Source organism: Pantherophis guttatus, chromosome 3, assembly GCF_059756535.1.
Source record: "Pantherophis guttatus breed Tessera chromosome 3, ASM5975653v1, whole genome shotgun sequence".
NCBI classification, from domain to species: Eukaryota; Metazoa; Chordata; class Lepidosauria; order Squamata; family Colubridae; genus Pantherophis; species Pantherophis guttatus.
The window spans coordinates 147,404,610-147,422,545 of record NC_142065.1 but is presented as its reverse complement, the minus strand read 5'-3'; the positions used below and the strand labels follow the sequence as shown (position 1 = coordinate 147,422,545).

General features: G+C 39.5%; 1 protein-coding gene across 1 annotated transcript; it reads right to left on the bottom strand.

Moving 5' to 3' along the window:
* Nucleotides 1–503: 503 nt before the first annotated feature.
* Nucleotides 504–17,369, bottom strand: GCNT2 (glucosaminyl (N-acetyl) transferase 2 (I blood group)). The gene is made up of 3 exons (XM_034429127.3): nt 16,069–17,369; nt 5,417–5,509; nt 504–2,080 (listed from the first exon to the last, which is right to left on the bottom strand). The coding sequence occupies exons 1-3, from the start codon at nt 17,018–17,020 to the stop codon at nt 1,890–1,892; spliced, it is 1,236 nt and encodes a 411-aa protein (XP_034285018.2). The 5' UTR covers nt 17,021–17,369; the 3' UTR covers nt 504–1,889.
* Nucleotides 17,370–17,936: the final 567 nt, after the last annotated feature.

Genomic DNA, 17,936 nt, shown 5'->3' with positions numbered 1-17,936 from the left:
AAGGAGGCTGATTATTTAAGTTAATATGATCCTTAAAGCAGCATCCGCATCTTTTTGCTTGGATAGAAAAAGCTGTGCTAGTTTAATAAATAACAAAGGAAGCTGTAGTTGTGTGAGATCCAAAGCATTTCTCCTAGTTCATTGTTGAAGCATGCACAGCAGGGGTGAAATCCAGCAGGTTCTGACAGGTCCTGGAGAACCAGTAGCGGAAATTTTGAGTAGTTGGAGAACCGGAAAATGGCACATCTGGCTGGCCCCAGAGTGGAGTGGGAATGGAGATTTTGCAATACCCTTTCCCCAGGAGTGGGGAGGGAATGGGGATTTTGCAGTATCCTTACCAAGCCACACCCACCAAGCCACGCCCACAGAACAGGTAGTAAAAAAAATTAGAATGCCACAACTGATGCACAGTCATAAACATTAGGATTATCTGTAACCTCATTGCTCTATATAATAAGGATCTGTGGTAAGCAATCTGTCACAAAGGCAATGTCTGTACAGTGTTTGATGAATACTACTTTATTAAATTAGCCAACTGAATTTTTTAAAATAAAAAAGAATCACAGTCAATAACCTTCAATCAGTGAATGTCGGCAAACCCATGTTTTTATGGGAAAAAATAATTCCATTTCAGTTAAAAGTAAAACAACTAAGAAAGAATAATGGGGACACAGACAATATAAGACAATATATAGACAATAGAAATATACAGACAATAGAAATAGTGACACTGAAATTATATGATGATTAAAGGACTGCTGCAAAGATAGATATTTATTAGTGTAATGATTGCCATAAATATCTTTCATGGTATTTCCTGGTAGAATTTTAATATTCAAACTAAAATATAAAGATTTTTTTTCTGTGTTGCTCCAGAAAAAGTGGACTTTTGAGTGTTTTTTTTTCCACCCTAAAACTTTTAGTATATATTGCTATTTCTTCCTTTACATTTTCCATAGTAGATGGGATGAAATTCAAATTGTGTCCAGAAAGGTTGCCTAAAGAACAATGAAAATGACTTACAGATTAGCAGATGGTATAAAAGACAATGTTAGCACTTTTGCTTTGAAGATAAGTGATAGCTTCCTAAATAAAAAAAACATTGGTCCATCTTAAATTATTTCTGTACACCTAGAAGCTCTTCTTTACATAATTTCTGGGATCATTAAGTGGCCAAGCAAAACTTTATAAAAGTAGAAACATACAATCAATATAATATTAATGTATTTTTCCAGTGAATATTTTACTCTTTAAAATATACACTCTTATTCAGTCTTTCGGATCTTCTATCCTACCCTGATTCACAGGCTGATTTGCTGCTGTTAAAGTGGATAGGTCTTCAGTAGTACAGAAGGCCATTTTTCCAAATTTAGCAGATAATAGAAAAAGCAGAGTCTAAGAATTTGGCCTATTCAGAAGCAAGTAGTAACAGGTAGAGTACAGGTAGAAGCAAACTTAGGTGGTGCAGATAGCAAGCTGAGCTAGACGACAAACTCCCATCTTTGAATCTTCCATGACGAAAGTCTTAATCCTTCCATTTAAACCATCATCAGTTAGTAAGATAATCTGAATTTACTCTTTAACTTCGTTATTCATAATTTTTTATTCCCTGAGGGTATTAGCAAACAGTAAATGGAAGAAAAGGAGAATCCTGTTCCGAAATGAGCACCACATTTTTTAAAAAAAATTGAATAAAATTCAATGAAATATAAAGATGGTGCAGAATCCTTAGGTCCGGTAAAATGCAAAGATTTTTCATGTATTAAAAAAAGTATCCATATTGAACATCCCAAAAAAAAAAAATGCTTCATGTCAAGGCAAAAACAGTTGTTCTAAAAGGATCAGTTTTTATTATTATCCGTCTTCCCCAATAAGTTTTTTTTTTTAAATTAAAAGTACCAACTTGGTTCAACTGGTATTTCACTTTGATTCAATGCTCTTTCCCGAAGTTTCAATTCCAGGCATTCTACAGTGGGTGGATATGTTTTGAGTTCAAATTTGTTAGCAAATAAATTTTTGGATTTCAGCAGCCATGGCAAGTCACCAGTTCCATAGATACATATGCTTCTGACATAATGACCTGTCAAGGCATAAAATATCAATATTATAATGACATTTTGTGGACAGAAGAATTAAGATGCATATTTGCACTAAGGTCTTTGCAGTTTAATCATACTGAAATAAGGAAGTACTGGCAACTTTAATAACATTTGAAGAAAACAGAGGGATAGAACAACATATCCTCTTCTCCTTATTCAGTATCAGTATCAAAAATTAGCTTTGTGGGCCCTAAATATTCAGCTTTTATTAGGTTGCATGCTTTAATTGTTTGTTTGTTCAATTTATATTGCTGTGCACTTTACCAGTAATTGTGGGTGGCTAACAAGGTTTTGTTGAAACCAAAAACTGACTCAAGAGACTGAAGGAAGAATCCAACACTGAGGTTATACAACTTAGTAATTTAACTTACAAGTTAGCACAATTAAAGGGCTGCTCCTTATTCTTGAGACAGACAGAGTTCCAGAAAGCAACAGTGCTCAAATTATACTTGTGATTTATAGTCAAGCAATTAAAAATACAGACAAAAGGAAAAGTTTCCACTCCAAGCCGGTGTGTGTCTAGAAGAATAGGCACGTTTCAGCTACAAAAGACAATGTGGTTTTCCTGTTTTTCACTAACGGAAAGGTTAAATGAGCTATTTAAGCCACGTCTATTGATGGCTTTTAAACTTTATTCAAACACAGACACATTTTAAAGATTATTCTGATTATATACTAGGAAGAGCTTTGACCTTTAAAGCCTTACATGACATGGGTCTAGATTATTTGAGGGACTCTTTTATCTACCCATCCTATGAGGTCAAGCCAGAGGGGTAGGTTGTGGATCCCATCTGCTGAAGAGTTACATCTGATGGAAGCCAGATAATGTTCCTTTTCTGCTGTGGCTTCTGCTATCAGGAGCATCATCTCAACCCCCGTGAGATGAGGTTAGCCTTTCAGAAGGCCCTGAAAACATGGTTCTTCTACCGACTTTGGGGATCCGATGGGCAACCTGCTTAATGGTTGCACTATGTTTATATGGACTCTCCCACAATCTTGTTTTTATTTATTTTTAAGCGTTTTAACAGTTGTGGCATTGTTTTGTGGCATTGATTGTAGACCTCCCAGAGTCACGATCAGTGAGATGGGCAGTCATATAAATGCATTTAATAATTAAATAAATAAAAGTTAGTTTTGCTTTATAATTTTAGCATTGTGTCATTAGAGACAGCACAGGTTAAAACATCAAATACAAAAGAAAATTAATTAAGATCCACCCAACTTGTATACCCCAAGGCTGCTTCCATTCTAATGGCTATGCCCTCATATTAAAACAAGACATCAGCTCATCCTGAGGTGGAGAACAGATCAAAAAATTATTATGTTTCACTTTTCCCCTTTGTTTTCCACCTATTACCGTATTTTTTGGACTATAAGATGCACTTTTGCTCCCCCCCCCCAAAAAGTGGGTGAAAATATCTGTATGTCTTATAGAGTGAATATTGCGGCGGGAGGGGAGGGGGATTGGTGTGGCGCCAATCCACTGTTCTAGGCGGCAGGGATTGCCACCGCCTATCACTGCCACCCATTCGTGGTGATCAGCGGCAAATGGCCCACAGCAGTGGTGAAAGGGCTGTGGTGAACAGGCTGTGGCGGCGGTGAATGGGCCACGGAGGCAGAGGCAGATTTTTTCCCCCTTGTTTTCCTCCTCTAAAGCTAATGTGCATCTTATAGTCTGAAACTTCTTTAGTTTCTGTCTTATTCATTTCCTCTTCCTCTTTAATAATTTCCCTGTGGCCTCCTTTTTATTTCTTTTTTCTTTCCCCCACCTCCATTCCTTGTCTTTTTGTCTTTCCTAACTGCTTAAAATTTCTGCAACTTAAACAAGTCAGATAATACACTATAATCCCTGTCATTCCAGTCACCCCATGTTCTGCTGTTTGAGATGTGTATTTGGGGATGAGTTTTCTAAATTGCTGTGGTTACAAATTTAAATCTGGCAATTATGCAATTATAAAAGTCCATGATATATTTGGAAAACAGGGTGCTGACATCTAAACAAAGAATTGTTTGTAAAAACCTTAATGCGGGGTGGCTTGTACATGTACACAAAGTACCAAGGGGAATGCAAGTGGGTGAGTTTTTTTGGGTAAATTAACCTAATTATTATTTATTTTGCCGAATTTACAGAGCCACCCAAGTTGATGAAGCCTTGAGAGTTTACAATTAAAACCCATTTAGATAGGCAAACCAAACCAAAAAATAATGGAAAATAAAAAAAAACAAGAAGTGATCATGAAAAACTTTCAATAAAAGCAATGGCCCCTCCCAGGGTGTGGAGGAAGAGCCAGTTCTTCATGAATGACTTTTAAGGAAGATGGGGTTGGGACAATTTGAACTTCCGGACAAATATTCTTTCTGAAGGCAGGTGCCAGGCCAGAAAAGAGATGCTTCCTGAGACCTATTCGATGAGGGGTCTCCAACCTTGGCAACTTTAAGACTTGTGGACTTTGTTGGCTGAGGAATTCTGGGAATTGAAGTTCACAAGTCTTAAAGTTGTCAAGGTTGGAGACCCCTGTATTAGATGATGATGTTGTATCAAAGACGGGAGTCAGAGCATGCCTATTCTGTCAGAGATTGCAGGGCAAAATAAGTTAATGGGAGAAAGGGGTTCCCCAAGTAACCAGGCCCTATGCCACAAAAATGATAATGATGATGATGATGATGATGATGATGATGATGATAAGGCACTATCAGTATCTTAAATTGCACCCTGAAGTTCACAAGTACCAAATGCACCTTGCACAGCAATCACGTGTGTATACTGAGGCATGCCTGAAATTGGCCACAAATTGGCCTTCAAGGGCAGCCCCACAAAACCTGCTTTTCAATAGTCCAAACGTGAGATGTTTAAGGCATGAGCGATTGTAAAAAGGGAGCCCAGGTATAAGAAAGGCTGTAATTGAGATATCAAAGAATCTGGGGAAAGGTTTCCTGGCCATAACTATTCTCTGCTCTTTAAGCAGAAGCTAATAACTTAGGAAGACCCCCATATTATGTATTGTCTGGAGAAGTACCATCCCATGCAGAACTCAAAATGGCAGAACCCTGATGCCGGGGCAGCCAAAACCCCACAGCCACTTGGTTAAAGTTGCTAAACCTGCTGCTCTCCATTTCCCAAACTGGGCATTTCTGGGTTCATGCACTGCATCTTTCAATCAATGCACGGTATGTTTTTCTACAATCCCTTTAATCTCCATAGTAAACAAAAGACAAACAGTGCCAGAACAAGTGCAGGAGATACTACATTGTTAGGACACTGTTAATCTTTCAAATATTAAAACCCTCCGCAAACATTAAAATGATGTTCATTTTACCATGGCATCCTCCGTGACTCTTTTCTGCATCGCTCCATTTCACAGCTCTCAAGTTACCTTCCCATGTCGCATTCGGCATGGCACCGGGGACACCTGTGATTTGAAGAGAAGAAAGAGAAAGATCTTGCAAGTTCTTATTCTTAAAGTGCCAGGTAAATTGCAGGAGGCTCTTTAATGGCCAGGTGATCAGCTGAACTAATGACAAGTGCTGAACAAGTGGTTCTTAGGGCCAATCCTTGTACTTAATGATTCTTGCAATATCCCATGTGATTGTGATTTGCAACTTTCCCTGCTGGCTTCCAACAAGCAAGTCAATGGGGAAGCTGGCAGGATGTCATACGTCACAGTCATGTGAAGTCCACATCCAATGACCTGTCCAGTCCTTGCTTAACAATGGCCACTGGGACTGCTGGAACTGCCATCACTACACAGGGTGGTCATGTGTTTTTGTTTACTTATGACTGTGTCACTTAATGATGAGTTTTCTGGTCCCAATAGTGTAATTAAGCAAGAGCTATCTGTATTGTTGTTGTTTTATCTTCTTGTCATAATCTGGAATGCAAACCTGGAGAAGCAGTGACCCTATGTCAGGTGTGCAGGGTTTAAAAGTGATTACCTCTTTTTTCTATGTACAAATATTTTATAACTGAAATTCTTATTTGAAGATTCTTTCATAATCTGGTGTGTACACAGTTCACCATCAATTCCCCATTCTCCCTAACTTATTAATAAACTGAATTTAAATGTTAATAATTTTAATAGTATACATGTAATAAATATGTGCTGCTAAGTATAGTTTTAAAAAGGAGAGCTTTGGTGAAGGGTGGGATTTTTCTTTTGCCTAATCTAAAGACATCTCTTTCATCAGAAATCAGGACCTTGGAAAGCTCCCAGTTGACCTGCAGATTGGGACACCACTGATTTTCCAAGTGTAGTCTATGGAGGTCCATCAGGTCATCTGCCCTACTCCCTGAATGTTCACAGACTAAAGCCCACTTACCATTTCAGCCCCATCTCCCTGCAAGTGTTGGCAGCCAGCTGGTAAGAGTTTGCTCCTTCCCTTAAACCAGGGGTCTGCAACCTTAAATACTCAAAGAGCCATTTGAACCTGTTTCCCACAAAAAAGAAAACACCGGGAGCCAGAAAACATGGGTGGGTGTGGCCAACTCAATGTCACTCACTTACACCAGTCATATGATACCCCCCCCACTACCTACCCAGCTGGTCATTAGGGCAGGGAACCAGTTGTTAAAAAACACCGGAAACCACAAAATCCTTTTGACATCTCTCTCTCTCTCCCCTCCCTCCCTCCCCCTCCCTCCCCCTCTCTCTGTATCTCTCTATGTCTCTCCTTCTCTCTGTATCTCTCTGTCTCTGCCCTGGCCGCTTCTCCATCCCCCGCTGTTGCCCTTACCTTCTCAGGCCAGGCGAGGAGTGACTGAGAGGGGAAGCAAGGGGCGGTGCCAACCAGCAGTGGGATCACCTGACAGGGAGCCACAGCAGAGGGCCCAAAAAGCTGCATGTGGCTCCGGAGCTGCAGGTTGCTGACCCCTGCCTTAAACCCACTTCCACATGAATGCCAACAATAAGCTGGTGACAGTCTGCTTCCCAGCTCAGTTCCTGTCTCCCTACATGCCCCAACATGTTCACAAAAATCAATCAAGGGCTAAAAGCCAATCAACTGAAGCATACAAGTAACAATACACATGGCAACACAAGTACTAATATTCAGAAAACTGCATTTGTGAATAGATGTTCAGTAACTTCATAGGTGCAATGCTAAGGAAGTGGGTTCTCATACCACCAATCCAAAATACAATTGGGAAATGAAACGACTAATATTTAAAAATGGGATTTCACTGGGTTGGAGATCAATGTCATTTTAATCCTCAGTAATTAGTAATTTCTACTCAAGAACATTCTTGACCAGCAAGTTTATGCTGAGACATGTAAATGTGCTAAGATTACTACTATATCAATTAATTCTAGTGGTAAACAAATACTTGTTCTGAATAGAAAACTTGGATTAAAAGTCCTTTAAAAATGAAAGAGGATGGAATGCAGGTACAAATGCAATCTTAATCGTTATCTTATTTGCCAAAAAAAGGTGAACCCGCATTCTTTTAAAGATGGAAGTGTAGATAGTATTAGTTTAAGCAGATACTCCTCCATTTAAAAAATATTTAGTCATCCATGAGCAGAGAAAATATTAGGTTAAATTATACGAATAAGTTATCATAATAGGAATCTGAGCCTGTAATGAGAGGGCAATCTTAAAGAAAGAAGAAAAGGAAAGTATCAGGGAGAAAAATGCCCACATGCATTTTCTTAAAGTTAATCAGAAAAAGAAAAAAATATTAACATCCTCACTGCTCTCAATGGAAATAATTGCCATAGGTATGTAAAGCCTATTATAAAGTTTCCTAAAACTGATATCATTTAAGGATTTTGGGCTTATATAATGTCCTTAGCTTCTGTGAAATTTAGGACACAAAGGGATACTGATTCACTGATTTACTGATTCTAAACCCCAAATAGTATTTGGCTAGGAGGCCTGGAAGAAGACACTTAGTAAGTGGTCTGAGTACCATTCAGATTCTCCCCAGAACACTTAGCTCCCTCCCCCACCCACAACCAGGATCAAGAGCTGCAACAACAAAAATTCAACAAATATGTTTGCTACATTTGTTAAAGAGAACCAGTTTGGTATAGAGGTTGAGGCATCTGGCCTTAGGGACAAAGCCCGCTTACCTTGGGCCAGACACTCTCTCTTAGCCCTAGGAAAAAAGAAATTCCAAACCACTTCAAAAACCTTTGTTAGGAAACCTGTGGGGATTAAACCAGGCAGTCAAAACTGATTCTAAGCTGTACACTCACACAGACATGCAGACACACATACATTAAGCACTGTACAAAAGCGTATGAGGAATTAAGTCCCATTGAAAGCATATACGGAGAAAGTAGAGGCAATTCCATGGAGACATGTGAAGATAATTTGCAAGACACGGTTAATATAAATATGGCCTATATACTGCAAAATATCAAACTAGCAGCTTTCTTTTAAGTCCAAAATTCTACTTCCTTCCTGAAGTAGGAGCAGATATCCTGTATTTTCCAGAAAGGATTAACAACAACTAGACTTGTCAACTGTGCGGAAAACCCTGGTGACATGGAACAATAACAAAGGCTGTGAATCCCCTGAACTACATTAATAAACAACACTTAGGTAATATTTCTAAATGATTTGCTCTCTCCACTGTGAAACTACACATTTGATGTAAAACTTTCAGCAATATCAAGGTTACTGGAGAAAGTTATTTGTTAGCAGATCAATTTAAGATACATCTTACTTGGGAAAATTTTAGGGGTTGCAACATTATTCCTCACCACAAATTCAACAAGAATGTTGGCTTAAGAGCATAAGAGGTACTATGGAAATATAGGTAGTACTTGATTTACAACCACAAGTGAGCCCAAAATTCATGTTGCTAAGTGAGACATTTGTTATGTGAGTTTTGCCCCATTGTATGACATTTCTTGCCACAGTTACTGTGGGACACTGCAGCTGTCATAAATGTGAGTCAGTTGCCAAGTGTCCGAATTTTAGTCACGTGACCACGGGGATGCTACAACGGTCATAAGTGTGAAAAACGGCCATGTCACTTTTTTCAGTTCTGTTGTAACTTCAAATGGTCACTAAGTGAACTGTTATAAGTCAAGGACTACCCGTATCAGGTTTCTGGACATAAACAATCAAAGGACATTTACTGAGTAATTATTTGCTAAATATTGCTGTCTAATTATCAGCAGGAATGGTAAGATTGAGAAGATCCTGACACGGTACTTTCCAAAAGGATTCCCCTATTGTGGATAACTAGGAAGCTATGTGGATCACTTGATGCAAGGGTTATGATTATAATGAGCCACAGTGGTGCAGTGGTTACTGTAGGCTACTTCTGCTGACTGCCGGCTGCCTGCAATTTGGCAGTTCAAATCTCACCAGACTCAAGTTTGCCTTAGCCTTCCATTCTTCCGAGGTGGGTAAAATGAGGACCCAAATTGTTGGGGGCAACATGCTGACTCTGTAAACCGCTTAGAGAGGGCTCTAAAGCACTGTGAAGTGGTATATAAGTCTAAGTCCTATTGCTATTATGCAAGTGTACATACATACACTACCCCAGCATCAAGTACTTCCTGTAGATGACACAACAGGCACCCTGACAATCTAATTGTCAGAAAAACTGTCATGTCTAGAATAAGATCAGGTACTTGTCTAAGAATGCCATGACTTACCCTAGGCCTAGGACATACTGGAAAATTATGTACATGAATCTACAATTGCAATTTGTAAAGAGGTATTGGGGGGGGGGAGGAAGAAGAGTCCACCAACAATGGCTACTGTGTGCTCTCATTTGTTATTTGTAAAAATTGTTTTGATAGAGGTAGAAGACTTATATAACTTATAAAACTCATCCCTTTCTATGATACAACATAAACAAAAAGCAGCAGTCAAGAGTCACTCTAAAAATAATATAGCATTTGTCCATGAGAAAATAATTGATAAATGGTGGTTAAATGTTTGTAATAAAAAAAATTGCTGGCAGTAAATTTCTTAGCAAAACTCTGAAGAAGTTATTACTAGAAGAAGTCTTAATGTGCCTCTGGAAATTCTTCACTATGTATTTTTTCTACATAGAGATTGTGCTTACTGTTCTTCTGAGATCCTATATGTGCTTTTTGGTATTCTGTGACATACTGATATCATACGATAAACACAAACTTAATACAGAAGTGCTGTTTCATAAGTAAACCCGACTTTATTTTTTTTCCTTTGAAAATGTTTAACTTCTCATCCAAAAAGCTTCTTCAGTTCAGTTCAGAATTGAAGACACTTCTTAGATGAGAAGCGAAACGTTTTCAAAGGAAAAAATGAAGAAAGTTCAGTTGCCTTTTGAAAAAAAGCACTTTTGGGACAACTATGACCTGGATGGTTGAAAAACTCCTCAGACATTGATATTAAATGTATTTCTTGCCAGCACTCTGCTTAACAACTAATTCCCACAACACTGTCTAATAATTTACTAAGACTGTATTACTATTATTCTTCTCTTCCTTACTAGTATCTATATCTTCCCACTTATTACTATAATCATATTGCTTGTACTTTTCGATTTATATTGTTTTACCTTGTTTTCTTGTACAATTTGGTAGCTTATTAGTAACCTTGACTATCACTAAGTATTGTATCTTTTTATTTTCGATGAATGTATTTTATTCTCCTTATGTACACTGAGAGCATATACACCAAATACAAATTCCTTTTGTGTTCAATCACACTTGGCCAATAAAGAATTCTATTCTATTCTATTCTATTCTATTCTATTCTATTCTATTCTATTCTATTCTATTCTATTCTATTCTATTCTATTCTATTCTATTCTATTCTATTCTATTTTACTGCTGTCTATGTCTTTTCTGCTTTTTCTCTTAGAGCTCACAACCACATGCATGGGGATTCCTCTGCTGGCTTCACAGTATCAACTCTGAGAATCAGTTTGACTGAAACTAACCACAACAAATAATCACACTATTTTTATCCCTCTTTTCCGCTGCGATGAGACACTATGATACTCTTGAAGGTTTACAGTGAAAGAAAATGGGCTTCCTTAATCACAGCTGAATGTTAAGCAGGAGTAGCTTTCTAAATCAGTGCAGAATATATCAGAACAGCAGTGGAACAGAAGATGTATGAAAAAATGTTTCAGGGAAAATCCCAAATACGTCAATCCTTTTTCTGCCTTTTTTTTTTCATTTGACTAAGTTAGGTAGAGTTAAGTAATGCAACAATTCTTCAAAACAAATGAAAAAAAAATCAGACTTAATTCTAGTTAAAAATGAGGTAGAGAAGCAAACAAAAGCATATATCTATTTTCTCAAATAACCTGAAAATCAATTTATGGATTTTATATAGTCCTTTTATTATATATATATAAAATTTTATATATATATGAAAACAAATGGCTGGAACTAACTCTCCCTCATTAGTCCAAATGGTTGAAATTGAGTGATATAAGCATGGGAGAGTGGAAGTTCTTGAGTCTCAGCAAATTATAGGGTTTCCACAAAACGACACTCCCTCAAGCAACTTCCTTTAAAACTCTTGCCCATAAAACCCAATTTTCAAGTACCGGTAGCTAACTTCTCCATGCCTCAGCCTCAGGAGTTTTACTGAAACAATCAACAAGCAAAAGGTTATCATTAAGATTCTTTTACCTTTTCTCTTGCTGCAGAGTTGGCTTTTCGTCAACAGTTTCACCTGCTGAAATGCTATGATGAATGTTCAGTTGCATGGAAATATCTCATCGGAAGGTTTAGTGACAATAGGAGTCACTTCTCCCTTTGGGCGCTAATTTTACTTTTGCAATCTGTGAAATTGCCCCAGAGCAGTGAAAAAGAATAAAGTAGAAGCTCTGAAGAAACCTGACCTGTCTGTCCGGCCAGCCCAGATCTCAAGAAGAAAAGATGTTGGTTGTTGTTGTTTTTTTAACCAAAAGGTTATCTAAAAGATAGGCAGGGCATTCTTTTTACTCAATAAAAAGTATCTATGCTTTGCAATATTTCTGTTCTTGAGGTAGCCTCTAGGCAGGCTCCAATTTTATAATGTTAGTTTCTTGCATGGCTTGGATATAACACAGCAAGTGATGGTGGCACATAAGAAAAGTGGCATATCCTTAGGCAAAGACTGAATTTACTTGCTGGAATGCCTGTCATGGTGTCCTGGATTCCAACTTGCGTTCCCCATAATTATGAGACGGATGAGAATATTAGTCAAGCACATCTTGACTAATATCTGACCAAGAAATGACTAGATGGCTCGGTGGCTAAGACACTGAGCTTGTCAATCAGAAAGGTCGGCAGTTCTGCGGTTCGAATCCCTAGTACAGGTCTCCTGTGTGAGCAGGGGGTTGGACTAGATGACCTCCAAGGCCCCTTCCAACTCTGTTACTGTTACACCTAAAAAGCATGAGTTCAGAGGAGGAAAAAGGATTGTTGCATGCTGCCATCCTATATTTCTGTATTTAACTAAACATATAACTTTACTAACTATTTCTCTTGTGTACTGAAATGGGAAATTGCTTTCTCTCATTAGTACTAGACAGCATCTATTTCATCAAGTCTGCTGTGTGCTGGCTGTAACTTCTGGATTCTGGCAAAAGTAAGTACAGGTAATCCTCAGTTTATAAGCACTACGGAACCCAAAATTTCTGTTGTTAAGTGAGACATTTGTTAAGTGAATGTTGCCCCATTTTATGACCATTTTTGCTGCAGTTGTTAAGTGAATCACTGCAGTTGTTAAGTTAGTAACATAGTTGTTAAGTGAATCTGGCTTTCCCATTGACTTCGCTTGTCAGATGTTGCAAAAGGTGATCACATGACCCCAGGACACTGCAACCGTCATAAATATGAACCAATTGCCAAGTGCCTGAATTTTAATCACGTGATCCTCAGATGCTGCAACGGTTTAAGTGTGAAAAATGGTGAAAAGCCACTTCTTTCTGTGCCGTTGTAACTTTGAACGGTCACTAAATGAACTGTTGTAAGTCGAGGACTACCTGTACCAATATTGTATTTCTTTACATTGTCCTTATATTATCTCTTAGCATCATTTTTTTATAAAGCTTTTGATCTGCGAAGTGTATCATGGCCAAAACACTAATTTCAAACCTGTCTTCATGTCAAAAACTTTTTGATTGCCAAGAGCAATAAGGCAAACCTATGTGCTTAAAAGAGCCACAGAACAATTTGTGACATTATTAATCTTACTGATTTGCACTCTGACTACCGTAACACTTCCTTTATAAGTTAATACTTCCTTGAAATTCCAGTTTGTCCATTAGTCCAAATGTTTGGAGACCTCTGATGTGGGAGAACACTATTTTTAAGGGATGAAACGGAGGTAGATTTTTTTCCCCTCCATTTGAAAATAAGACTCTTGTGTCTTGTTCTAATACATATTGGCTCAATTCTACAATCCACTGAGTTTACATACAAAGGTGAGATATTATTCTTGTTTTAAAATTCAATTCTCATGTTAAAGGAGACTCAATTTATTTAACTAACTTTCCTAAACCAGTAGCACTGACTGTATCTTATGACAAATCAACAAGCTAAATAAGTATTTGAGGGTGGAAAATTTTATCTTTGTTCCTCCTCCTGTTCATAGTCAAATTTATTGAATCACCTCAAGTTTCAGATGATGAGGCATCTGAGGAGGTTGCTTTCTTAGCACATCAAGTTTTATTGGACCTGTCTTGCATCATAAGAGAAAACCAGCGGGATTTGAGCCTAAAAAACACCCTTTTATCCACCAATTTATAATGGCCCAGAATCCTTTTCCTACATAGATATTTTGGCAAAACCTATAAAAAAGGCAAGAATTCTAAATGGTTTGTTCTTAATGATTTTCCAAATTGAAGAGACCTACATGCTTAATCATGTTGCTTCTTCTGTGCTTATGTCTGAAACCCAATGATACTCATTCCAAGGATACTAACATTATCCATTTCACTCTCTCACACAGAGATTTTTATGAGCTTTCTCTTTTGCTATCACACTCTCTGTTAGCTTGATTCAGAGCATCATTACTGTGGATGATTCTGGGCATCAGATTTCCAGATGGCCATTGATAGCATAAAACAGGTGCAGGAGAGGGTGACAATGATGAAAAATGGATTTGAGAATATGCTATACTAAGATAAACTATAGGAACTGGAAATGTTGACTTTGGACAAAAGAGGAAAGATGGTGCAAAAGTGATCAGAAAGTATTTTCTATTGCCACAGAAACCAGGATCAGGATCCTGGATGGGTATGTATGCAATGACTGTACCTAGATTTTGTTTCAACATAAGTAAAAGCTTCCTGATGGTGAAATCTGTCCAACAGTGAAATAATTTACCTCCACAGATATTGCAGTGGTTTTAAAAAGTCTGGAAAATCACCTGTCCTTTTGACCTCCTTCAATTCTATGATTTTGAGATTCTTTAACTCCCTGAAGAATTCTTTTCACACTGGCAACCACGTTGGTAACCTTAAAGCTGAATGCCTGAATTAATTGCCTAGTCCTTTGACAGATGCTTTGGAAACTCTGTGGCTTACTTTCCATTGACCTTTAAAAATTGAAATAGGTTTACCAATTCATAGGATTAAGCCCATAATTCATAAGATTAAGGGCATTTTAACAAAGAGCTTTCAAACAAATTCCACTACATTTCTCTAGGTATGTTTTGAAACAAAATATTTCTTGCGATTATTTATTAGGGTAGAATTTGTTACGAAGTAACTAATCATTTGATCTGTATCCAGATAATTATTTCTTATTTTTGTTGGGTTCATGGCTGTGAATAAATGGGGAATAAATCCCTGGGGGTTGGGGGAATACAGTCATACAATTGCAAGATTTTGCAGAATAGTTGTCTGTGTTTTGGGGGAGCAGTAACCAAAACAACTTCCACTTGGACTGTGGATCAAAAAGAAAAAAATCACTCTGTCAGCCAGCCAGCCCTACCAACCCCACTTTAAAAAACTATCAATGCCAGTTTAGAAATCAAATCTCAGCTGGTTTAGTATTGCTGTCATCAACTAATAACTGCTTCTCAGGATGTCAAGCATATGTTCCAGTTATCTCTGAATATTTCAGACCTTGTCATCTGCTAGCCAACGAAGGTTTGGCCCTTGCTGTTGAAAAGTGAAAGAGTCAGATATTTTTGAATAATGGACCCATAAATTAATGTGAGGAGTGTCTGCCTTTTTAGGCAGACTGTGTTTAAAAGATGTCATGGAAAAGGAACAAGTTTTACCAGACAAGACTGAAGCTGACCTGAAAGTGGATTTTAAAATGACAGGCTACAAAAATGATATGACAAAAAATGCTATGTAGATGAAACTTGTTGATCCTTAATAATTAAAACGGATGCAAGGTTGACTCAGCCTTCCATCCTTCCGAGGTGGGAAAAATGAGCACCCAGATTCTTAGTGGCAATATGCTGACTCTGTAAACTGCTTAGAGAGGGCTGTAAAAGCACTGGGAAGCAGTATCTAAGTCTATTGCTATTGCTATGTACACATAACAAAACAAATTATCTAGCGAGCTAGATAATTTAGCTATATTGGATTTACAAGTGTGGTTACTTTGGCAGAATTTTGTGAGAAGGAACAAAGAAGAAATGAAAAGAAATCAAGTTCTAGGGCATTATTTGAAGGGATTAAAGTTCAAGATTATTAAAAAAATTTATATAAAAAATTTATATAAAATTGATTGATTTGATCAAGGTCAAAATAGACATATCTCGGATAGCCCTTAATGGACTTTTGCTGATTACGACTGACTGATGCAGCTTTAATTATTTGTTTATAGATAAGGAAAGAAGATATATACTGTATTTTAAGAGAAGGTGGTAAACTATTAAAATTATTTATACTATTTGTGAAGAAAGGGAAAGTCATTTCCACCCCCTTTGCTATAGTCTTTTTCTCTTTTTTTTCCTGCACTTTCTATCCCCCCCCCCAATTTGCACTAGTTTTTATCTTTTCAATTGTCATGTTTAATACAATTACTACTTAGAAACGAAAGAGCCAGAGATTAATATCTACCTGGAATCCGATTGAGTGTTACCCAAAAGTGTTCGTCGGGGCTGTAAGTGTCTTTGGACCATTGCAGCAAATCAATGGCCCTTGAGTCATTGAAAAGGAACTCCACAAAAGGCCTAGTGAGAGCAATATAGGCAGACCCAAAGTAGATAGTGAGGTTGTGGGGAGGTGGTGATTTTAGGATCTCAGTCCTTCTCATGTAGGAAGCTTGCTTGCCTATGTGCTCCTTGTAAACAAATTTGGTCCTTAAAGTTATGGAAGGTGGGGGGAGGATGCCAGGGGTGAGGTTCTTCCCTTTAAACTTTTTCAGGTGCTGGACAATCTCCTTGTTGGTTTTCAGGGGGAAATCTTGCCCACACATGTTGAGGACGTATTTCCACTGGGTGGTGGATCTCAGCAGGTCTTTCATGCAGTTCAAATCAGCCTGAAGCCTGGAGATGCCAGCGTAAACCACAGGCTCCGCTTTGGAGACCAGGAAGGCATTGGGGAAGCACTCCAGCACTTTCTCCACCTCTTGCTTGTAACTGGCGGGCACTTTCTCATCCACGTGGACGCAGTAGACATTGTGGGGCGCGTAAATAGCCCTGAAGAGCCGCTCGAAGGTGGCCAGCTCTTTGTGGAGGGTGAAGATGTAGGCCAAGGGAAAGGCGGCCTCTTCGGCAGTGACGGGTCTGGTCACATAGTGGCTCCCCGTCACGTAATCTTCGCAGGAGGCGGCTCTGTTCAACGACGTCCGCAGATAGTTTCCCCAAACGAAGGTATGCTGCCCCTGAGCCAGAGCCCTACAGGCGCGCCGGAGGAACTCGCTCTCCCGGAGCTGAGGCAGGCGGGGTAACCCAGCCGGCGGCGTCTGTTTGGAGTCCGGGGGAGGTTGCCCGAGGAACAGGAGCAGCAGCGCCGAGAGACCGCTCAGCACGAAGACGGCGAAGATGTAAGGAGGCTTCCCAGACCGCATAGTCTCCCGGGGACGGCCCACAAGCCCGGAGTAAGAGACCGGACCTAAAGCCCGGAGCGGCGGAGGGTCCTTCCGCGGACGCCCAAGCGATGCATTCAGCCCACCAGGCTTTTTTCTCTTCAGCCGCCGCGCCAAAACCTCGCCGCTTTTTTATTTTTATTATTTTTTCCTCAGCCGGTTGCTAAGCAAAGCGCTCCGGCCCGGCTTCGACCGCGCGGTGCCGGTGGATCCAGGGCTACTTAGCAGCGGACGTTCCCGCATCTGCGTCTCTTTCCCCCCCACTCCAGCCTTCGCTCGGCCTCCCTGGAAATATCGGCGACTCAGCCTCGCCCCTGGGAAAAAGGAGCTCATTTGCATATCCAAAAGGAGCCGGGATTGGCTGGGGCCGGCGCGCTTCGCTTTTCCACCACCCGGGGCGGGGGCGGAGGCGGGGTCAGCAGGTACCGCGGTCCCTCGGGCCCCTCTTGGCTCTGGCTAGACCTCGGCTGCCTTGAGACCGTGCGTGGTTGAGGCTGGTCTCTCGGCTTCCCACCCAGACTGGGGAACTTAAGTCCCGGTTCGTCTCCTTTGACGGACCACTAGTTCAAAGCAGGGGTGAAATGTAAAATTTGTTACTACCGGTTCTGTGGGTGTGGCTTGGTAGGAGGGGTTTAATGTGACGGTGGGCGTGGCCAACTTTTTTTTTTTACTTTTTTTTTTCTAATGTTTTGAAAAGCCTCTGTGGATCAGGCAACTCAGCTGGGATGGTCAGAGAGGCTTTTTAAAAAAATACCTCTCTGCCCATCAGGCAACTCAGCTGGGATCGTCAGAGACTTTGCAAAGCATTTTTTTTAACCACCTCTTCGGCCAAGAGGTTGCAGAAAAAAATGCTTTGAAAAGCCTCTGACGATCCCAGCTGAGTCGTGCCATCATCAGA